This window comes from Serinus canaria, chromosome 1A (assembly GCF_022539315.1).
Source record: "Serinus canaria isolate serCan28SL12 chromosome 1A, serCan2020, whole genome shotgun sequence".
NCBI lineage: Eukaryota > Metazoa > Chordata > Aves > Passeriformes > Fringillidae > Serinus > Serinus canaria.
Genome location: NC_066314.1, coordinates 53,257,787 through 53,278,054, shown reverse-complemented (window position 1 = coordinate 53,278,054; position 20,268 = coordinate 53,257,787). Strand labels below are relative to the sequence as shown.

At 38.3% G+C, this 20,268-nt stretch overlaps 1 protein-coding gene across 2 annotated transcripts; it reads left to right on the top strand.

The window, feature by feature from the left end:
• Positions 1-696: 696 nt before the first annotated feature.
• On the top strand, positions 697-19,657 carry HCFC2 (host cell factor C2). Of its 2 annotated transcripts, XM_018909792.3 has the most exons (16): positions 697-1,139; positions 2,953-3,101; positions 3,493-3,653; positions 4,695-4,903; positions 5,382-5,466; positions 6,496-6,599; positions 7,191-7,379; positions 8,490-8,675; positions 9,095-9,198; positions 10,107-10,266; positions 11,722-11,922; positions 13,089-13,159; positions 14,385-14,522; positions 15,833-16,018; positions 16,412-16,697; positions 17,613-19,657. In XM_018909792.3, exons 1-16 carry the CDS (start codon positions 698-700, stop codon positions 17,636-17,638), a joined length of 2,697 nt encoding a protein of 898 aa, XP_018765337.2. In that variant the 5' UTR covers position 697; the 3' UTR covers positions 17,639-19,657. The 2 variants fall into 2 exon arrangements, with proteins under 2 accessions (XP_018765337.2, XP_018765336.2); XM_018909791.3 differs by having other exon boundaries at positions 16,412-19,657.
• The last annotated feature ends 611 nt before the right edge of the window (positions 19,658-20,268 follow it).

Here is a 20,268-nt window from a genome sequence, read left to right as displayed (position 1 = left end):
TGAAAGGAATAACAATAAACATCTTCAGCTCTATTTTTCATATTTTTATCGTGAGGCAGTGCCAAATTTATGGCAGAACCCTAGGGATTACTGGCAATGCAGTAACACCTTCACAGAATCACAAAATCGGGTTGGAAAAGTATTCTGAAACCATGGAGTCCAACGTACAACCAAACACCACCTTGTCAATTAGACCAAGGCAGTAAGTGCCGCATCCAGCCCTTCCTTAAACACCTCCACCACATCCCTGGGCAGCCCATTCTAATGTCTAATCACCCTTTCTATGAGGAAATTCCTCCTGATGTCCAACCTCAATTACACATCTCAGCATCATCATTTACCGAGTAGAACTCAACAATGAGAAGAAACTTTTAGCACCAGATACACCTTCTTTGGATTCACCTCAGCATCACACGTTTATATTCTCACAAGACACTCCCTTCACACAGGAAAGAGCAGCTTCTCTCCTGCAGAATGAGACCTTCGAATTCACTCAGATCACCCGCTGCCAGCTGTAGAACCGAAACCTCGGTTGCTAATCTCAACCTTCAGTGTTTAAACAGGAAATAATGTCTTTCTCGCCGCACACCTAGCAGGCAGCAGCATTGCCTCGCCTACCACTAGCCAGTAAAAAAAAAAAAAAAAAAGAAAAAGAAAGAAAAAGAAAAAACAGAACGTTTCTGAGGGCTCGGCGGCAATGGGGTTGCCACAAGTAGAGGAGCCCACGCCGCCCCGCGGTGCCCGAGCGCCCCTCGGGCGGCGTACGCTGCAGGCACGGAGTCCCTCCACAGGGCTCCCGCTGGAGCACGGACGGACCCCGGGGTGCCTCAGGAGCGGAGGGCGCCGTACCGGGCCTGGGCTGCGGCGGAGGCGGCCGTGGGGCGGGACACGGACTCGCCGCCCTCACGTCAGCACTCCCCCTTCCCCGGCGGGCTGCCCCGGCCGCGCAGTGCGTTGTGGGAGCGGCGCTGAGATGGCGGCGGCCGCCGCCGGGCTGAGCTGGAGGCGGGTGTCCTCCTTCACGGGGCCGGTCCCACGCTCCCGCCACGGGCATCGCGCGGTCGCCATCCGAGAGTTGCTCATCATCTTCGGCGGCGGCAACGAGGGCATTGCCGACGAGCTGCACGTCTACAACACGGGTGCGCGGGGTGGGGCCCCGCCGCGGGCTGGAGGAGCGGTGGGGACAGCGGTGGGGCTGTCCCGTCTGGGACCGCTGGTGGCAGCGGGCTCCGCACGGCGCCGAGGATCCCCCCAGGCTTCCCGCCTTCCCCCGGCACTGCCCGCGGGGGGCCTGGCCAAGGGGGCGGCGAGCGGGCTAAGGAGCTGCCCGAAATGGCGGGGCGGAAAATACGCCTGGGCTAGGGGTCTTCCGTGGGGTAGTGCTGCGCCCTGGCTGGTGCTGCGGGGTTGGTGCTCCTTGCTGAGGAATAGCGACCGGCAGGATCGCCCGGTGCGTGTCGCGTCTGCTCTGCTGTCCCCGCTGTCGCGCAGGGATGCGGTGCCTCTCTTCCCTGGCAGGTCGAGGCTGAATGGCGGCAGGCAGGATTAGTCCCTACGAGTGCCTGGATCCCCCTCCTTCCCTCTGGTGGCGGCAGCTCACGAGAGCCGAATGCGCTGGAATGGGAATCTTGTTTGGAAAAGTGAACATGTTGCCATCGGGAGCCTTTCCAAACAGGAAACTGCCCAAGACCGATTTTATTTGTGAAAGATCAGATGCCCAAATAGTTACTGTACAGAATGCTGGATGAGGCTGGAAATCCTGCGTGTAATTTCAGGGCTTGGGCCAAGACGGGGGAGTTCAGTGACTGATCTGTGCCTGTCAATGAGACAGTGTTGGCTGCTTGAGGTTTTTCCAGGCAGATTTTTCCCACATAGCTTAAAGATCTACTATGCTTAAATCACATTTCTGATGGGAGAACGAAAAAAATCTCTTAACCTTTCTGTTCTGACAAGTAATCCAAAGAAAACTCTTAACATAGTTATGCCATCAGAACAGAGATTCTGACGAGTGCCTTTTGAGTGAGTCTTATCATGACTTGTTTTTTTTCTTCCCAGACTTTCTGATTAAGGTGTTTCCCCTTTGCAGCATTGACAAAAAGCATCATGACTTAGTTGCTCTAGTTTCTGGATGAATGCTTGGCCCAAACTGACCTTTTTTATTCTGGGGTTTAAGATGCAGGGTTTTGACCTGAGCTGCCCAAGTGTGGCATGTCATCTCATACAGGCCCTTGCTGTGCATGTGATGTTTTTTGAAGAGTTGGCACACAGTGAGAGCGTCTTAATCCCCTGCAACAACGTGCACTGGGAGCTTCTAATTTTCTACTCCTCTTTGCGGTCATAAAAAGGCATAGGAAAAAGAAGACATTGTCCCCTGTAATTCTTAAATTTCAGAACAGTTTAGGCACCACTATGCTGCTGCTGGATCAGACAGTCTTCAGTTGCTTTTTCTTGACTCTGTGCCTTTCCTCTCCCACTCTGTGGATATTAAAAGGGGTCCTAGAACAGTGTAATTAGGTTTTGAATAGGACTGTTAAGTCCAGGTACAGTGCCATGCTGCTCTAGCTGTAATAATTCTGTTTCTAGAGCTAGCTCCCTCTGAGTTAGCATGGTTATCTCTTTTGTGTGGAACTGCACTTGTGTTCCTCATTAGCCTCTATTTTTGGCAAGTCTGTTAAATTGGTGGGTGACCCTTCATGACTGACTTAGTTACAGTGACCTCATGAGCTCATTCATGTACTGAGTAACACTGGTTTGAAAGAGGTGTTTGCTTTTCTTGTTATTAAAGAAAATAAGAATTCATTTAAAACTTAGTGTGAAGCAAATAGTCATAGTTATCTACAGATAAAAGGTAATTCTTTAGAAAGCAGAGGTGTTTAAAAATACATGTTTCAGTGTTTGAAATATTTTTCTAATCTATTTTTTTGGGGTTTGGCTTTTTATTTCCTACTATAGTTACGAATCAATGGTTCCTTCCTGCTGTAAGGGGAGATATTCCTCCAGGCTGTGCGGCACATGGATTTGTTTGTGATGGTACCAGAATACTAGTTTTTGGAGGAATGGTTGAATATGGAAGATATAGCAATGATTTATATGAATTGCAGGTAGGAAATGTATGAATATGTTTTGATTTTCAGGACTACTATATTTATCTGTTTGTGAAGAAATACATTTTATTTTATCAGCTTCAGAGGAAAATTAGATGATCTTTGCTCTTCTTGAGAAGACTTTTTCCATCTTAAGAATCTAAAGTTTATTCTAAATAACTTTGAAGTAGAGACTTTCATCTAGTCTAAATAAAGTATAATATATTTAATATTTTATTTAGGTTAGCTCTTACATATCCCTTTTAATGAATATCCTGAGAAAAGCTCAGCATTCCCTTAAAAATAATTCAGAAAATATGTAAGTGTTAATATAATATTTTATGAATTCTATTTGTTATGACAGACTATCAATGAAATTATTTTAAAATGAATTTTTCTTGTCTTCAAGGCAAGTCGATGGCTCTGGAAAAAAGTAAAACCTCAAGCTCCTTCAAATGGATCACCACCCTGTCCTCGGCTTGGCCACAGCTTTTCTTTGTATGGTAACAAGTGCTATTTATTTGGTGGCCTGGCAAATGAAAGTGAAGATTCAAATAATAATGTTCCCAGGTATGCTGATTTGTCTTTGAATTTAATGACTTTAAAAACAAGTTACTTGATTTGACAGCTTTGAAAAGGAACATTCTAGGCAGACTGTCCTGCATATCAAGTGCTCAAAGTTGGATTATTTGTGCAGTGAAGGGGTTACATGCGAAGAAGGTTAAGTATTCCTTTTGCTAATCCCACAATATAGAGCACTGAGTGACGGCTTTGACACTTGTGTAGGGCAACCTGAGTAGGCTTTCGTATTTTTCCTGGTATTTTGGGTGATATTTTTAAGAATAGCTTGTTTGTTAGAATTACCTCAATCAGCAGAGTCTCATGAGTCATCAGAGACTTGGATGGATGTTTCTTCTGTATTGCTGGGAAAAACAGTTATCAATTCATCTGGAAATTTTTTAAAATAACAGCTGAAGTTGCTATTATTGTAAGAAACTATGCTATAATGCTGAAGCTTTATATCCACATTCACCTGCAGTTCAGAGCACTTATATCTACTGAGCTATAAACTGGCAATTTCAAGCTCAGTAAACAAAAGGTATCTGGTGTGAATGCCAAGATTCAAAGAACATTATCTAAAAATAACTTGCTGATAGATTCAGCAACAAATGGCTAATTGTGCATTGGCCAGCCTGAAGACACAAGAAAACAAACAACTTCTTCCTACCTTTGTTGCCTTAAGAGTTGCAGAAATTTCTCTCTAATACCTCTTGTCATCATATGTTTCCCACAGCTTTGGGGTTTATTGTGTGTCTGTTTGTAGCAATTTTTGCAAGAAATGTTGTTTTCATGTTTCTTTCATATAATACAAATAAGAGAGGATATTTTCTCAGAGGCAACAAGTTATAAGTGTTAATTTTTTTTTTTGCTTGAAATTCATTTTGAATTCAGATTTGGTACTGCCCACAATGCATCAAATGTTTTGAGAGTTTAGAACTCTGCACCCTCCCAAGACAGAAGTTTGTAATACCTGGAAGTGGTCAGGATTTAAAGTGCACTTGTTGTAATGCTTTTAAGTGAGTTTTTCATACTTTGACAATAATACTCTAGATATTTAAATGATTTCTATGAACTGGAGCTGCAACATGGATCTGGCGTGGTTGGCTGGAGTATTCCTGTGACCAAAGGAATCTTGCCATCTCCCCGAGAATCTCACACAGCCATAGTGTACTGCAGAAAAGATGTGGGAAGCCCAAAGATGTATATTTTTGGAGGCATGTGTGGCTGTCGGCTTAATGATCTCTGGGAACTTGACATAGGTGAGTTGGTTTGCCAGCAGAAGTCAGTGCTTACTGGCTGAGGCGAAAAATTACAGTATGGAATGGTTAATGGCAGGCTGTGGTGCAGATATTATTGAGACTGACACCGTAGTGTTAACCTTTTGTAATATTTGGAATTAAATAGATTGTTTGCATATATTATCCTCACTGATTATGGGTACTCATGAGACAGATATCATAGTCTTTAAAACATTCTAAAGAAACCAAGTTGAATAACCATAATGAAACCATAATTTATGTTTTTGATAAACACTTGGTTTGTCAGTATTTCCTGTGATTTTTTAAAAAAGAAGTTCCAAGGGCTTGTTATTGTACCCTTTTCCTAAAAGTAGCCATCTTAAAAAGGTGAAATTTAGCTTTGCTGAATATTAGAGGTAGCTTCCCTCCTAAAATCCAGGTAGTGAAATATGTAGCAACAAGATATTTTTTTTTGAGGATTTTATTCTCTTTCTTTTAGAAACCATGACCTGGTCAAGACCAGAAACCAAAGGGACAGTACCACTTCCTCGCAGTCTCCATACGGCCAATGTAATAGGAAACAAGTATGTCTGTTGTTAAAAGCTCAACTCTAGAAAGGTACACCTAGTAGGAGAATCATGATGCTTATCCACTACTACTCAGTATAAACATCAGCCCTGTAGAGTAGTTTTCTGCTGCTGTTTCAGTACCACTGTTAACTCAAGGGTAGCAATCTGTCAGTGTTTCCATCCAGCAGGACAATCTGCCCAAGCCACCAGCAGCTTTCTGGGCTTCTTGGAGCGCCTTTGTGCATTCTGGAGCAGTCTCAGCTGGGCTTGAGCTCTGTCAGGAGCGAGCTTCAGTGTCTCTGTGTGTGTGTGACACAGATGAGGTAGCTATGCAAAGAAACTTCTCAAAGAGTAAAAGTTCCAGGCAAAACTATTTCCCATTTTTACTGCAGTCTGTCCCTCATTACTCTGCTTCTTGCCAATATGGTTTGTTTTGGCAGGTAGCATTGATAAAATGGATTTTTAAACATGGGTTTCAGTCCACTTTGTATCAATTTACAAGCTGTCATGAGGAGAAAGAGGCAAGGGAGTAAAGAAGTATGAAAGCTTTCTGTCTTCTGATCCAACAGCTTAGCTTTTTATTATTTACTAAGGATGTTTGTAGCCTGCATTATATTTTAAATTTTTGATATCTGAATTATATCAAAATTTAATATGATGCCAGTCATCTTATTTTAGCATGACTTACTGAGGGCTCTGCAGTAAAGGATTGTAGAAATTCTGTTGTACATGTGGGATTTTTGGAGAGCATTAGCAGTTTGATGGTTTGCTAAATGTTACAGTATTAACTGCTGTTTTTAGGAAGTTGTTTGAGAAGTTTCTGGGACTTTTTTGTGTGGTTGGGTTTTTCAATCAGTTTACTCTGAAATTTCAGGAGGTAGATGTCCGCAACAGTACTTCATAAAGACCATAGATACAAATAAAATTTGCTGTGAACCAGAACTGTAACACACTGGAAATTTTCCTTTTTGTCCTAGTTTGAGAGAGCACATACAGCACATCTAGATGTTCTCTTTCCCTCTTCCCTCTTTTTCTGTATTTCAGAATGTATGTTTTTGGTGGATGGGTTCCACAGTCAGCAGGAGGTGAAATGTCTGCTCCTGATGGTGAATGGAAATGCACCGGTTCCTTTTCTTACCTTAATTTGGGTTAGTGTTTCTGCCTTTCTGGGAGTGGATATTTTGAATTAATATTTTCTTAACAGAGTAGAGTAACTATTTTGAAGACCTTGAGAAAAGTTTAGGATACATAGTTGTAATCCTAGTTGACTAAAAAAGTTGCTAGTTTTTTGCACATTACTTGAAAAGTAATATTTTAATTATAATTTGAAGATTTAGTAGGTTTGCTTCTTCAAATCTTTGTTAATACAACTTTAATGCTAAGTAATGTAAATACTCCTTCATTTAAAGAAGAACACAGGAGACAGATCAAAAGTTGAGAATTCAGGGATAGTACTAACATGCTTAGAAAAACCTCATTTCAGAATCTATTAGCCTGAGAAAGAGATAACCAGAGGTCAGAAAATTCAGCCTGTATGAATTGATTTTATCTTGCACACTAATTGGAAAGTGACCTTCTCTTCATAATATTTCCATTTTAAATGCAGCTGTCTATAAAAGGAGAGGTGATTTATTTTATTTCCTTTTTTTTTTTTTTCTGAGCAGTTAAGTGTGTTAACATCTTTATTTCTTGTTTTGGAGAACATCTAGAAACTAAATGCTTTGAGTTTCATTTACTAGATACCACAGAATGGATAGGTCTGATCTCAGATTGCCAGGAGGACAAAAGTGACTTGTTACCAGGGCCAAGAGCAGGACACTGTGCTGTAGCTGTTGGCACTCGTCTGTATATTTGGAGTGGTAGAGATGGTTACAGAAAAGCTTGGAACAATCAAGTTTGCTGCAAAGATCTTTGGTACCTTGATACTGGTGAGTCGGAAATAAATAAGAGACTTGTACTATGTTCTGTGTTTTATTAACATATGGAAAGCTTGCATGGCTGATGATCAAACATTAAGCTGTAGCAAACTTGAAGTGTATTTACATTTTAAAAATTGTTTTTAAATTGTGTTTTACTGCTGGTTGTTTAAAGGCTATTACTTAAAATGAAAAAAAATTAGGGAGGTTTGTTTAAAGCCTCTGAAAAAACTTTTCCTAAATTCTGCACTGCTTGCCATAGTCAATTAATACAAGATGCTAAAGGCTGTTTTGCCTAAACTCAGGGTTCCTGGCCTCTTTTTAGTGATCTTTTCTGCTACTACAAATCCCTTCTCTTGGGATCATTGCTGCTGCTGATCCCTCATCTCTTGGACTGCAAAAAGATACTCTTCAATCTAAGAAAGGACCAGATTGTTCCTGGGGATGAAGGGAATTCTGGAGACTAATTAGTCATTAGTAGCTGCATTGATAGCAGGACACTGAGTTGGGAGCGAGGGAATTAGAATAGAACTTTTTTTTTTTCTGTTTCATTTTTACCTTAGAAAATGAAAAAGAGTAACAGGGGAGGGGTATGCTTAGGGCTGCAGCCTGGTCAGGCATAGAGGCACATGAGAGGAGCAAGCTGTTGGCATTAGTTGTGTCCAAGCTTCAGCCTGTGCAGAAGAAGTTAGAGCAAAAGCTCACTTCAGCTACACAGAGCAAGCAAAAAGGAAGAGGAATAATTTGTGAATTAGAGGAATATGTAAAGCTTTAGTAGCCAGAGCTACCTGCAGCGTTTCAGGAAAGCACAAGGATCTCCTGTCTCTGTAATCCCTACAGTGATGTAGCTACAACTCAAAGGCCTACTGGCAGCAGAAGAACCATTAAAAACAAAGCATCAAAACTGGAGCATTTTTGAACACTTTGAAAAGACACTTTGTAATTCTCTGTCTTGACTTGCCCCCTTTGATGGTGGTTTCTTGTTGAATATATGTTGGTATATATTAATAGTACATCAGTGAAAAAGGAGTGACTGATTTTACTTGCAATGCAGCTATTTAATAAACTGGTAAGGGAAGGCAATTTCTAACATGCCATCTGTGTTTTATTGGTTTCCTGTAGAGAGACCTCTAGCACCATCACAAGTGCAGCTGATCAGAGCTACAACCAACTCTTTTCAATTGAAGTGGGATGAAGTACCTACTGTTGAAGGATATCTGCTTCAATTACATGCTGACTCACCAGTGCCACCGGTGACTGAAATTCCTGGTACTGGCATTCCTGAGACATCAGTGCTGAGTTCACAAGGTAGCAGTCAGATCATGTTATACTAATGCTTGTGCACAGGCAGACTGGAGGGTTGCCTAAGTAATAAATATGAGTTTGTTTTTTAAGGTATCATTCTGTGAGAGAGAGACCCTGTTTCTTTGGTTATTCTCCAAATGCCTGCATCATAATTATGGCAAACTCCCCTTTCACTTGTTTCTGTTGGTTTTGGCCAGCTGTCTGAATTTTGAAGATATTTGTAGAATGATAGGCACAAGTTGAGAAAGGAAACAGTGAGGAAAGGATTTTATCTGACTGTTTAGCCATACAGTTTCATTTCAGACTTACAATAAAGTTTTCCTTCAGGCAACTTTGACCTCCCTTTTTTTCTTACTGAAACAGGTTAAAACCATCATAAGTTTTACATAACTGATGAGAATTTGCTTTTGTTTACCTGCAAGGTGGCTGTTCTCTCCATCAGAGTCCACAATCATTGCCTAGCATACCTTATGCAGAAATGAAGGTGGATCATCCCAGCCAAACAAATAATCTCATTCGTAATAACGTAAGTGTAAGCTGAAAAATGCACATTTTTCAGTCTTAGGAAAAAAAAATGCAAATAAAACAAAAAGAAAGACACCTGCTTAAGTAGTCTGTTTTCTTACATACTTCTTGCTTTTATGATTGGGACACAATCTTTCAAGTCCTCTTCTTGTTAATGCAGAAGGGAATTGCAACTGTATTGTCCTCCACAATGCCAACTGTGAGTCTCACACCAATAGGAATGCTATTTGTCCTCAAAATGCTGGTGACATTAATGTGGGAGGCAAAAAGAATAAGGCATATTCCTTCTTTGTTAGTCTAGTTTAGTTTTATGATAGTCTAATTATTTGTAAGTTCCTACAGCAGGTTAAATCCAGTTATTATCTGTGGTGTGCAGTTGTACATGTTCCTCTGTTTAGCCAATTTAACAGAAATAGTGAAGACAAACTCTGGCTAAAGGATCTCGTTTTTAGAACTTTGGACCATTTCTTAGTTGTGTAAAGTCTGAGATCTGTATGGGATCCATAGTGTATTCCTGGAGAAAACACATGTAGAAATACCATAAATTTCACTAAGAGTAAAAATATCTCAAGTACATGTCAGGAAAGCAAATGTTGAAAGCCTCTGTAATTGTGATTTTCCCCATTGCCCAAAGTCCCCCCAGTAGACTAAATATACACATCAATGAAATGCCATGTAATGATAAAATTTAGTGTGACTCTTCCAAGTCAACTCAGTGTTTGAGTCTTTGTTTTATAATGACTAAGATAAGGATTGAGAGATTGATTTCTTCATCTAATTTAAAGTACTAGAAGGAATTATTGGAGAAGTTTATATTGTTGTTTATGAGCAAGCATTTTCATGTCATGTTTGCAATTGAAATTTTTGAACTTTGCAGTTTAACATTAACAAATGTGTTGTTTTGGTTAGGTCCAAGTTACCCTTTCATCCAGTTCAAAAGTAGAAGGAAAAGAAAAGGTTGCAGCACCTGAAAACAAGCTTACACAGGAAACTATGAAAAACCACACAGATGCTACAGGATTCAAAGGATCAAGTGCCCCTTCTCTTTTGCCTGTTTGTACTTCTTCAAGTAAGATGACTATAGAAAAAAAAAAGAGAAAAAAAAAAGTGAGAGTTAAAATTCATCTCAAAAACATAAAATAAGATTGTTTCTGTCTTGTAGTTTAAAATCATTTGAGAGTCCTTTGTAGTTTAAGAAACCCAACTTGTGTTAGTTATTACTGAATGTATTTTTAGAAGATACAAAGAAAATTGAAAACTTAACTTGTTTGAAGTGTTGCAAAGTACATGAAATTCTCAATATATTCATTATTATGATGCACGATCTGTCTATTTAAACATCAGTAGCCATTTTTAGCATCAAGTAAAAAGGAACAGATGACATTTTACAACTATTATGGTGATAGTCACTCCAAACAGACCCTGTGTCTGTCTGTTAGCTATTGGCTGGTGTAAAATTTCAGGCAATGTAGAGACAAGCATGTTTCTCTCTGACTGTAGAGGAAGTAAAAGATGATGAGGCTCTGATTTATGCATGTCACTGAAGTGCCTTAAGTTCAGTGTAGTGAATCCAGGCTTAATCACCTGATCTGTTTATATTTGATCTCAATGTATTTTATAGTAGTTGTGTGGGGGGAACGGTGCGGGATGTGGAGGTTCAGGGACATCACACGACAACCAATATAATCCAGTGAAGCCAAATTTATTATCCCTAAAAAGACTGTATTTATAATAATTCTCTACTGTCCACGCATCTCTAGCTAATACATGATTGGTTAGGCCTAGCTGTTCACACGTCTAAGATAGAGTGCTGATTGAATCATCTAACTTTTCACACGTCTGGCTGTGGTTTTCTGTCCCACCCATGAACTGTCTTTTTCCTCACTTTCCCAAGCTCACTGACAAACTTGCTGAGTCCATTTGACTCTTCTTCTTGTATCCTTTTCAAGGATATACCGACCCCATTTTCTGAATATGTCCATTATTGTTTGTGAACGTGTCCATTGTCCATTATCCCAAGCAGGCTGCATTGTGCATCAGATGAATATGGCCATTGTTTCTCAAAAACTCCTCAATCTGCAACAAATCCTCAACATAGTTGGATCTTTCTTTTCTTCACAGTGTAATTTAATTAAATGTGGAAATTTTGGTTCTTATTGCCAAGTGAGAAACAGACTTCTGCAGGGGTAATCTTAAATTGATCATTAGAAATCTGTGATACTGATTTGTGTGGATGCTTTATTTTAGTAGGGTTTTTTCCCCAAATTAATTTTTTTGTGACCAGATACATAAAAACCAGCAAACTTAAAATAACTGTTTACATATACCTATTTATGACTGTGGAGACAGACTCCTGTTCAGTTATAAACCTAAAGTAAGCATTAGCAATCAATATAATCAGATATGTTCTAACCTAATTCTGAGCTAAACTCAGGCTTTATAAGAAACTAAATCCATTAAACCAAGTTGAGATTTGGGGTGTTATCAATATTGAATTCTTGCTAATATTTTCTTCTTTTTTAAGGCGCTCAGACATCAGCAAATGTAGGTGAATTACATGACTTGGACAAACAAAGTGTAAATCCTGATGCTTCTGTATCCAGTACTGTCTCCAGCACACAAACTATGGTAACCCAGCAGGCTGTTAAAACTGAATCATCAAGTACAAAAGGGGCAGTTGTTAAAGATGAAACTTCACTAACAGCATTCAATTCAAAATCTGAAGGTTTGAAATGTGTTTCACATACTGTATTTTGAGCCATATATTTCTAAGGCCATCAGAGTTCCTATAGTGTGGTGGGATTCCTGTCTTGAGTAGTACCTGGGATGCAGATAGGGCTTTGGGCATTGAAGACCTTGTGCAGCCTTGATGATCTCTGCTAGGATTTATGCATCTTTTAAAATCAGGATATTCTTCTATGCATTTGTAAATCACCGTGATTCCTGTAAGTGACAGATCTTCATTTATGCAGAGGTCCATTTTCTAAATATCAGTGGTAGTCTGTTTTGCTGCTCCTTGCACATTTACTTTCATTCAGTGCTTGTCTGTTTAGTCAGCAAAAGACTAAAATGGTAACCTTGTATGATTTTGACTTTAAGCAACTGACCTCTGTAATAAATGTGTCAAGCTCCCTGCTGGTCTAATGTGCTGATCTCTTCACAGTCTGCTGGAAATACCCAAAATAAGCAGCAATGCAGAACATAAATGGGTAGTTTTTCAAGTTTTGTTTTTGACAAATATCCACAGGCAGTGCTCGTTATTGTTTTGAGTGCTAACTAAAGAACTGTATTCTCATATTGATGTTGTATATATAGTGTGATTTTTACCAAGCAGTATTGTATTTTAAGAGCAGAACCCAGGAACACAAGCATAGAATACCAACACTCCCATGTGTTACTCATGTGCCTAATCTTTTTTTTTTCTTTAAAGATTCCATTTTAAATTTAATGAATGGTCTGTTCCCATTTGTTAAGGTTGTTTACAGTTTAACTGCTTCTGTTCAGAATTCAGAATATTGATGTCAGCAAAAATTGCAGACTATTCATACAATGTCCCCAGTATGTGCCTCAGTCTGGTATTTAGATTATTTGTTCACAAATATTTTATATATTTCATAATGCTGTCACTTTTTAGGATTTTCTGAGTCCTGCCTTCTGTTTGTATTATCTGTAGCAGCCTCCAATGCCAGACTCTCAGAATTGGTCTGTGGATTTGATAGAAGCCAAAATTAGTTTGTGTTATAAATAGAACTGCATGCAAAAGAAGTCTGAGTCATTCTTGTGCAACAAATACTTGTAAATGGCTATTGAGGTCAACTTTCATACTCTGTGGGTTTTGTATTAAATTTTTTTTATTGCTGACGTTTTTAAAATTTAATATTTTGTTTTTAGCTGCTGAAATTGCTTATGTCACACCTTCAACAAGGGTCAGTACTGGACAGACAAATGATTCACACTCTTCTGTAAGTTTGAAAAAGTATTATCAAATTGCTTTACTTATTGTTCTGTTGATTATTTGTAAGGGCTCTTCTGTTTTCCTTTAATTATATTTTTGAAAGAAAAGCAGTGTTTATTTTGAGCTTGGAGTGAATAATATAGGGGTAAGCATTTCTGTTGTAAAACTAATTGCATTGTGTGGGTTAAATGCAAGTCTAAGTAGCAGTTGTGTAGTTGGGAGGAGATGCAAGTTCATGTTTCAGATGTTGAATCATTTTTATCAACTGGCACAGTGGAATGGTCTCTGCTGCATGATGTGCAAATATAAAAAGCTTTCCTGTATGCAGAACTGAATTTAGAATTAAGTATGTATTTGATCAGACTAGTGTTAGCTGCTGATTCTATAGATTTGAAACATAACTGAACTGACATCTTGATGTTTTTCCCTAGAGGAGATGGGGACTGACTATGCAAGCTGTAAATACTGCCTGAAAAAGTAAATGCTTCCTATTTCACCTGCTTACAACTTAATACACAAACCCAAGGTGCCACTGTTGCCACCAAAAGCGAGGAACTAAGGTTGGGGAGAAGCAGCTGCTACCAAAGGGTGGGGTGCTTTTGCCAAGGGCAGCTGCAGCTCCTGCCCCATTTCCATGCTAGCAGGATCATGGCCTGTATGTGCTGGACACCTGACAGTGCAAGTGCTCTCCCTGGTGCCTGGAGACCAGCAAGAAAGCCCGTTTGTGTTATTGAGTCAGTCAGGAGCAGTTTACACGCCCTCCATCCCCATGGCCCCATGCCACAGCAGAGGCCTGTTCTCAGCTGCAGGCGAGTTCCACAGTGCCTGACAAAGAATGTGCTCAGCTACAGCTGAGCCCCAGGGGGAGCTGCCGATGTTGGGCCACCTTGGGAAACTTGTTGACCTCTGAGAGAAAGTCAAGACCTTTTCTCAACTACATGCTGCTACAGACACCTAGTTCTACAGATTTAAGCTTCTTCCCTGCCCCATTCAGAATATCAGATGCAACATCCCGGCTGTTACTTTTTAAATGACAGACTGTGTCTGAGTAAATGTATAAGAACCAGTTGGTTTTGCACAGTATTTTAATAATACATGCATATTCATTTGAAGCATAAGAAAGTAATGCTGGTGTAAAAGGGGGTTGTCTCTTACATATACTAGAGCCTTGACATTTTTTTCCATGGCATTGAAGTGTGGGTAATCTACATGACGTGTTCTTCAAATACTAGAGAGCTTCCCAGAGGCTGCCAGCATCAGTGAAAACCAGAGACCGCCGATGGTATGATGTGGGAATTTTTAAGAACAACAGTGCTGTGGTGAGCCAGTTCTACTTGCTGCCAGAGGAAACACTGAACATCAATAGCAAGGTAGCTGCTGCTTCTCTGATATAACTTGCATATACCTATTTCAGAATTTGTTGCTTATATAGTTCACAACAAAATATGGATTTTCTAATACTGCAGCAGAATCTGTGCTTGTAGAAGTTGCATTTTATGACCAGTAGATCTTCATGTATTTTTCTCACCTTTTTTTACTATTTCCCTAAACTAGATTAATTTCTTCTGTTATTTATGTATGATAATACAAAATATCTTATTTTGCTATTGCTGATTCTTTTTTTATTTCTTGTCTTAGAAAACAATTTTAAACTTATAAATTTTCAAGCCAGTAAAATTCTTTTAAACTAAAAACCCCACAATTTCTTACTATGTTATTTCAGTCTAGCATTGAAATGTTTCAGTTTCTTCTGTATTTCCAGAATCTTTGCATTAAAATTTTTAAAGATATTAGTAAGACATAGGCTAGACTGTTTAAAAAGAGTAGACCTGAAACTGTAGTAGCTTTTCCGTTAGATCTTTCTAACTTAATATTTGGTACATGTAAATGAATCCATAAAAATTATGAGTGTGAAACTTGCAAAAATGTAACAGTTTTGATGGTAAAAGTGTGAATTAGTGATGTCCTCATTAACCAGAAACAAAAATTATGTCTTCTTGAGACAGAAACAAAATAACAGAAGCCTTCCTTTGCAAGCACTTCACTATAAATATTCTACGTCTTAGTTTTAAAGAGCACAGTACATTGTACAGTGTTTACATTAATTGGGGTTCTTTCACATTATTCAGTAGGAAAATAGTTCCACTGAAAGGATCAGTGATGCATCAATGCATATTTTAATTATGGAAGTATGGTAGCACATAATGTTTCCGAAAGCTGTTTGTTACTAACTTACTGTGCTTTTCCTTAAGAACATTTTGATTACCTACATATTTTACTGCAGCTCCTAATGTCAGAAATAACTGCTTTTGAAATAAAAATAGTTTTAGGACAGATTATGTTAACTAAATCATAATTTAGGTAGTTGTAAATGCTACTTTGTTTTAACTTTCCTGAGTAAAAATAACCACAAGGCACAGTTTAATTTAAATGGCTGAAAAAATGGGATATCTTTTGGTCTAGACGTGTAGTCTTACTTTGCATATTATATCAGCTGTTTTGATGTGAGATATTGTGTCAGTCAAAACCTTTTCATAAATTCTGATGTAAGTACACCAGTATTAAATAGATTTCAGTTTCAATTAAACTTTATTAATCTCAGCTTAACACTTTATACTTTTTTAGGCTAATTGTGTTTATAATATTTTAAAAATTACCACAAATGTTTCTTTATTTTCAGATGGAAGGTGCAGATGTACCAGACTACAGATTACTTAAGAAACAAGATCTGTTTCCAGGCACAGTGTACAGATTCAGAGTTGCTGCAATTAATGGCTGTGGTGTTGGGCCTTTCAGTAAAATCAGTGAATTCAAGACATGCATTCCAGGTTTTCCTGGAGCTCCTTCAACAGTCAAAATCACCAAGGTGAGAAATAGAGGTTGTTTTGATTCCAGTTCTGATGTATGAAATTCTGGTCATCAGTGTAATCTCAGAACTCTTAGTTTTATTTTTAAGTTAAAATTGTCATATAAAATAGTGTCCAGTGCTTACTTGGTTAACGCTGCTCAGTATAATATTCTTGAAGAAATTTGCTAAAAAGAATTCTTTTAAGAGCTAATTATAGTTTCCCCATGATTTTCTAGTCTTAGATCATTAAATCTATAGGGGTTTACCACACTGTTTAAAAAAAAGTCAAAAGACATCCTTATCTCCAGAGTGGTGATGATAGGTTAGAATCTTTAAAATTTGGTGGTTTTTTGTATTTTTTAGATATTTATGGTTAGCTACATACTATCATAATTTTCTCTCTTTCTTCAGAGTGTAGACTGTATTCATCTTTCTTGGGAGCCTCCTGCTTCACCCTCTGGAAATATTTTAGAATATTCTGCCTACTTAGCCATCCGTTCCACGCAATTACAGGAAAATCCAAGTCAACTTGTATTTATGAGGATATACTGTGGTCTTAAAACCTCCTGTGTAGTGACTGCTGCCCAGCTTTCCAATGCCCATGTGGATTACACCTCCCGGCCTGCCATTGTGTTCAGGATTTCAGCCAAGAATGAGAGAGGCTACGGCCCAGCCACGCAGGTTCGGTGGCTCCAAGGTAAAGTCACTGTCACACACAACATTTGAGTGGAGCAGAAGCTGTACATTTCATCCAGAACCAATGCAGCGCTGCATGTGAACTTCTTGAAATGTTGGTTTGTTCCTTATAGGAGTTTTATGCAATTCTAATTGTTGCTTCTGACTTCTGTATAATTCACTTCAGCTCAGAAGTTTTTCAGTGTAATAAGAAGTAATCCAGTTATGTGCATCATGTAGATACATACAGTGTAATCAGGGGTTTTTTCAGTCTTTTCACCTTCCTAAATGGAAAAAAAAATTCTATCAGGTGATATAAGGTGCATTTTTGTGATGCATATACACTTTAAAATCTGTGTTACATCCAGGATAGGTTTTGTCATCTTGTCCTTGGGCTTGAATATGTACAGGTTCATGATGATTTGGGGATGGGAATGGATCCATTGAAAATAAAATTAGTGTTAGCCTGGTCAGTTCTGGCCTGCCTTAGAAGTTAGCCAATCTGGGGTCTCAAGTTTTGTCAGCTTCTCATCCTGCTCCTTCCCGTTCCTGGCTTAGCTTTGTTGGGAGCTGGCTTTGCTCAGCAAGAGGTGCTGTGGGCACAGAGGAAGGTAGGAAGGGCAGAGTGCCCACCACCTTGGGCAGCAGGGAACTGTGGTGGGGGGGTAGCTGACCTCAGCTGCTGGGCTGGGACCCATCTGTTGAATGCTCCACTGCTTGGTTTCTAATATGTGCTTTTCTAAGATGGGGAGTAACAATGAAGAAGTTGTCTTCTGTGATGTTCAGTATTTCAGTGCTGTTTTAACCCTTTATTTGGCAAGGGTTTTGACCATTATCTATATCCTACAACTCTGAAATAGTGTTTGTTTGAAAATGTTTGAGTGTGTACACCATGTGAAATTATGAAACATTTAAAAATGTCTCCTTTGTTTTGCAGATATGAAAACATCAGGCTCAAAGTAGAAATTACGTAATAAATCTCAATTTTCAAATGTAGTGTTTAATGTAACTCTTGTACTATTTGTAAATGCTACAAATATTTTATTTTTGCATTGTTTTTATCTTAAAAATATATAATCTTTTTTACGTTTGACACATCGATGTTGTAGAGCCTTGCTCAGGTATGAGTATCATATAGAAAATATATCAGAGATGGTGGGGTGGAGGATCGCTCTTTGTCCAGCAGCTGTTTTTGGTAGTGATAAGTTAAAATGTAAAGAACACAGAGTTTCAAATCAAAAATGAATAAAAGAATTGGCACAATTAGTAGTATTTGAGGTAGTGTCCCTGAGATGGCTACAGATCTTGCATAGATAATTCATAAGATTTGGCATATGAGCAAATTCTGTTTGGTTTCAGTTCCCTATAGCACATTCTTCATTCTGGTGCCTGAGTACAAGGCAAAAACTTCCAGTTATTTTATAGTAACTTAAAATGTATAAATATTTTAATATATACTTTTTTGGTAAAGAAATGATTTTTTCTACTATTTGTAACAAATATCTTAATCTTGAAAAATATCCCCTGAAAATTTAAAAGGAAAAAGATAAACTTATCCATTGCTCTTATTAGAAAAAACATAAATTCATTGTAAATGCACTACTATTACTTAAAATTATCCTTTTGTAGTTGTACAAATCTTAAACTTGTAAATACCAATGTTTACAAGAGACCTTTCTGGTCTTGTATTAAAACATCCATGAGATTCATTCTCTTATCTTTTTTTTTTTTTTAAATCCATATGCTTTGCTTTTAGCATATGCTTGCTTTTTGCACTAATAACTTACCTCATTCCTGTGTTAGTAATCACTTTTGTTGCTTCCATAATGTTTCTGTAAAACTTCAATCTGAAAATTTTAACCAAAGTTTAGAATACATGGTAAGCAATTTTGCACAATTATATGGCAACTTTCAACATATTTATTCCAGTTAATCTTCTTAAGTGCTTGTTTGCTTTACCAATATATTCCACCAATCAAGTTCAGTATCTCCCTTTTACTATGCATCATTTTACATTAACTAGCTAGCTGACAAAATCAACAAGCATTACGTCTAGGAATAGGTTGATCCATTCCTATGCAAAAAGAAAAAAATTGTTCACAGTAGTGAAATCAAGGTAAACGTTTTAAATGGTATTTATGTATCTGTATATAAAACTATGTTTACCAAAGTGTAGAGGCTGAGTTGGACAACGTCACTAGGTGAATAGATTGAGGCACCTAAATAAGGTTATTTTAAAATAAAATCTAAATTATTTACTGTGCAATGAAGTTTATACTTTGCACTTTAATTTTTCCCCAAATGCCAAAAGATTGTACATCAAGGTAGAATTTCTTGCCTCTTCCAGAAAAATTTGTCTTAAGAGTGTTTGTAAATATATAAACTAAAATCAATTATGTGCCTGGTTTGGTGGGAGAAGTATCACTAAAATAGTAGAGATTTAGCAGCTCAAGTGTCCCAGAGTAGATTTAGCAGCTAAGTGTTGGCTGCCCTGAGAATCAGGGTTATAACGAAGTGCTGGTACAGCCTTAATTATCGCAATGCATCACATGCTCCAGTAGCGTCAAGAAAGTGCTGGGGACCATAAATGGCTATAATAGTGTTAATTGTGGCACAGGAGTAACAGATGTGGTTTGACTCCAGAGAAGAATCATGTTTTTATGACTATGACAGATATCCCAGTTTCACTTTAAACAGTGTTTATTGTATGAATGTGTAGGACTTTTCCTGAAGTTAACTGGCTTTAAGATATTTGTGTTTTAATGGTCCATTTTGTCAGGTAGGATCTCTACCAATACTGTCTGATAACTAAAGTACCATACAGATGAACTGTCAACTAGAAGAGTAGAACTTTGTTTTTATTATTAGTACTGTGAAAGAAGCCTTTAGAGAAAATACTTGTGGCTTTGATTTTGTTGGTTAATAGCTGTGATTGTAGAATTGTTACTTAAGAATAAAACCTGTTGGTTGTGTCTGGGTGGAGTTTTTTTGCACTAGGTTTCATATGCTTTGCACAATTTCTTTTTTCAGTGGGCGTGTCACGACTACCAAAGGGTAAAACTGTGGCATTTTCAATGAAAGTGTAATTTCCTTGTGAGTGTGCTTTCTTCAGCTGACTTGACATAAAATGTCACTTTCTCTATTTTGTCCAAGTTGGGTAACGTTGAATAGTGATCGTATGCAACTCTTCAGTTGCTCAGTTTTACTTTAAACTGAAATTGTGGTACACACCGTAAAATACACTTTTTGGTCTGTTTTTAGAACTGTATTTATAATGTCTAAATCCCACCTGTTTGCCTGTCAACTAGATATCAGACAAATATTGATTGTTTGATTTTAAAGTTTAGAAGACCATTGACACCAGCTCTGTGAGACTCCATGTTGGCCATTTATTTCAGATACTGCTAAAGGATGTGTAACAGAAGCTGAAATCTAGCAGATTGCTATATCCATATTGTAGAAATGTCTAGGTTTACTGAACTCCTTAGGGAGGCTGTGACTGTGTAAGCATAGGACAGTTGTGCCAGTTATGGTAGGCACTGCTACAGCTTCATCTTCAGAATGTTCTTGTGAAAGTGGAAATGAAGTGAACA

Excerpts from the sequence above, each read along its gene's own strand:
- HCFC2 (XM_018909791.3), top strand. The coding sequence starts at position 698 with ATGGGGTTGCCACAAGTAGAGGAGCCCACGCCGCCCCGCGGTGCCCGA. Across the intron at positions 7,380-8,489 it reads TCTTTGGTACCTTGATACTG|AGAGACCTCTAGCACCATCA; the intron begins GTGAGTCGGAAA and ends GGTTTCCTGTAG. Across the intron at positions 10,267-11,721 it reads GCCTGTTTGTACTTCTTCAA|GCGCTCAGACATCAGCAAAT; the intron begins GTAAGATGACTA and ends TTCTTTTTTAAG.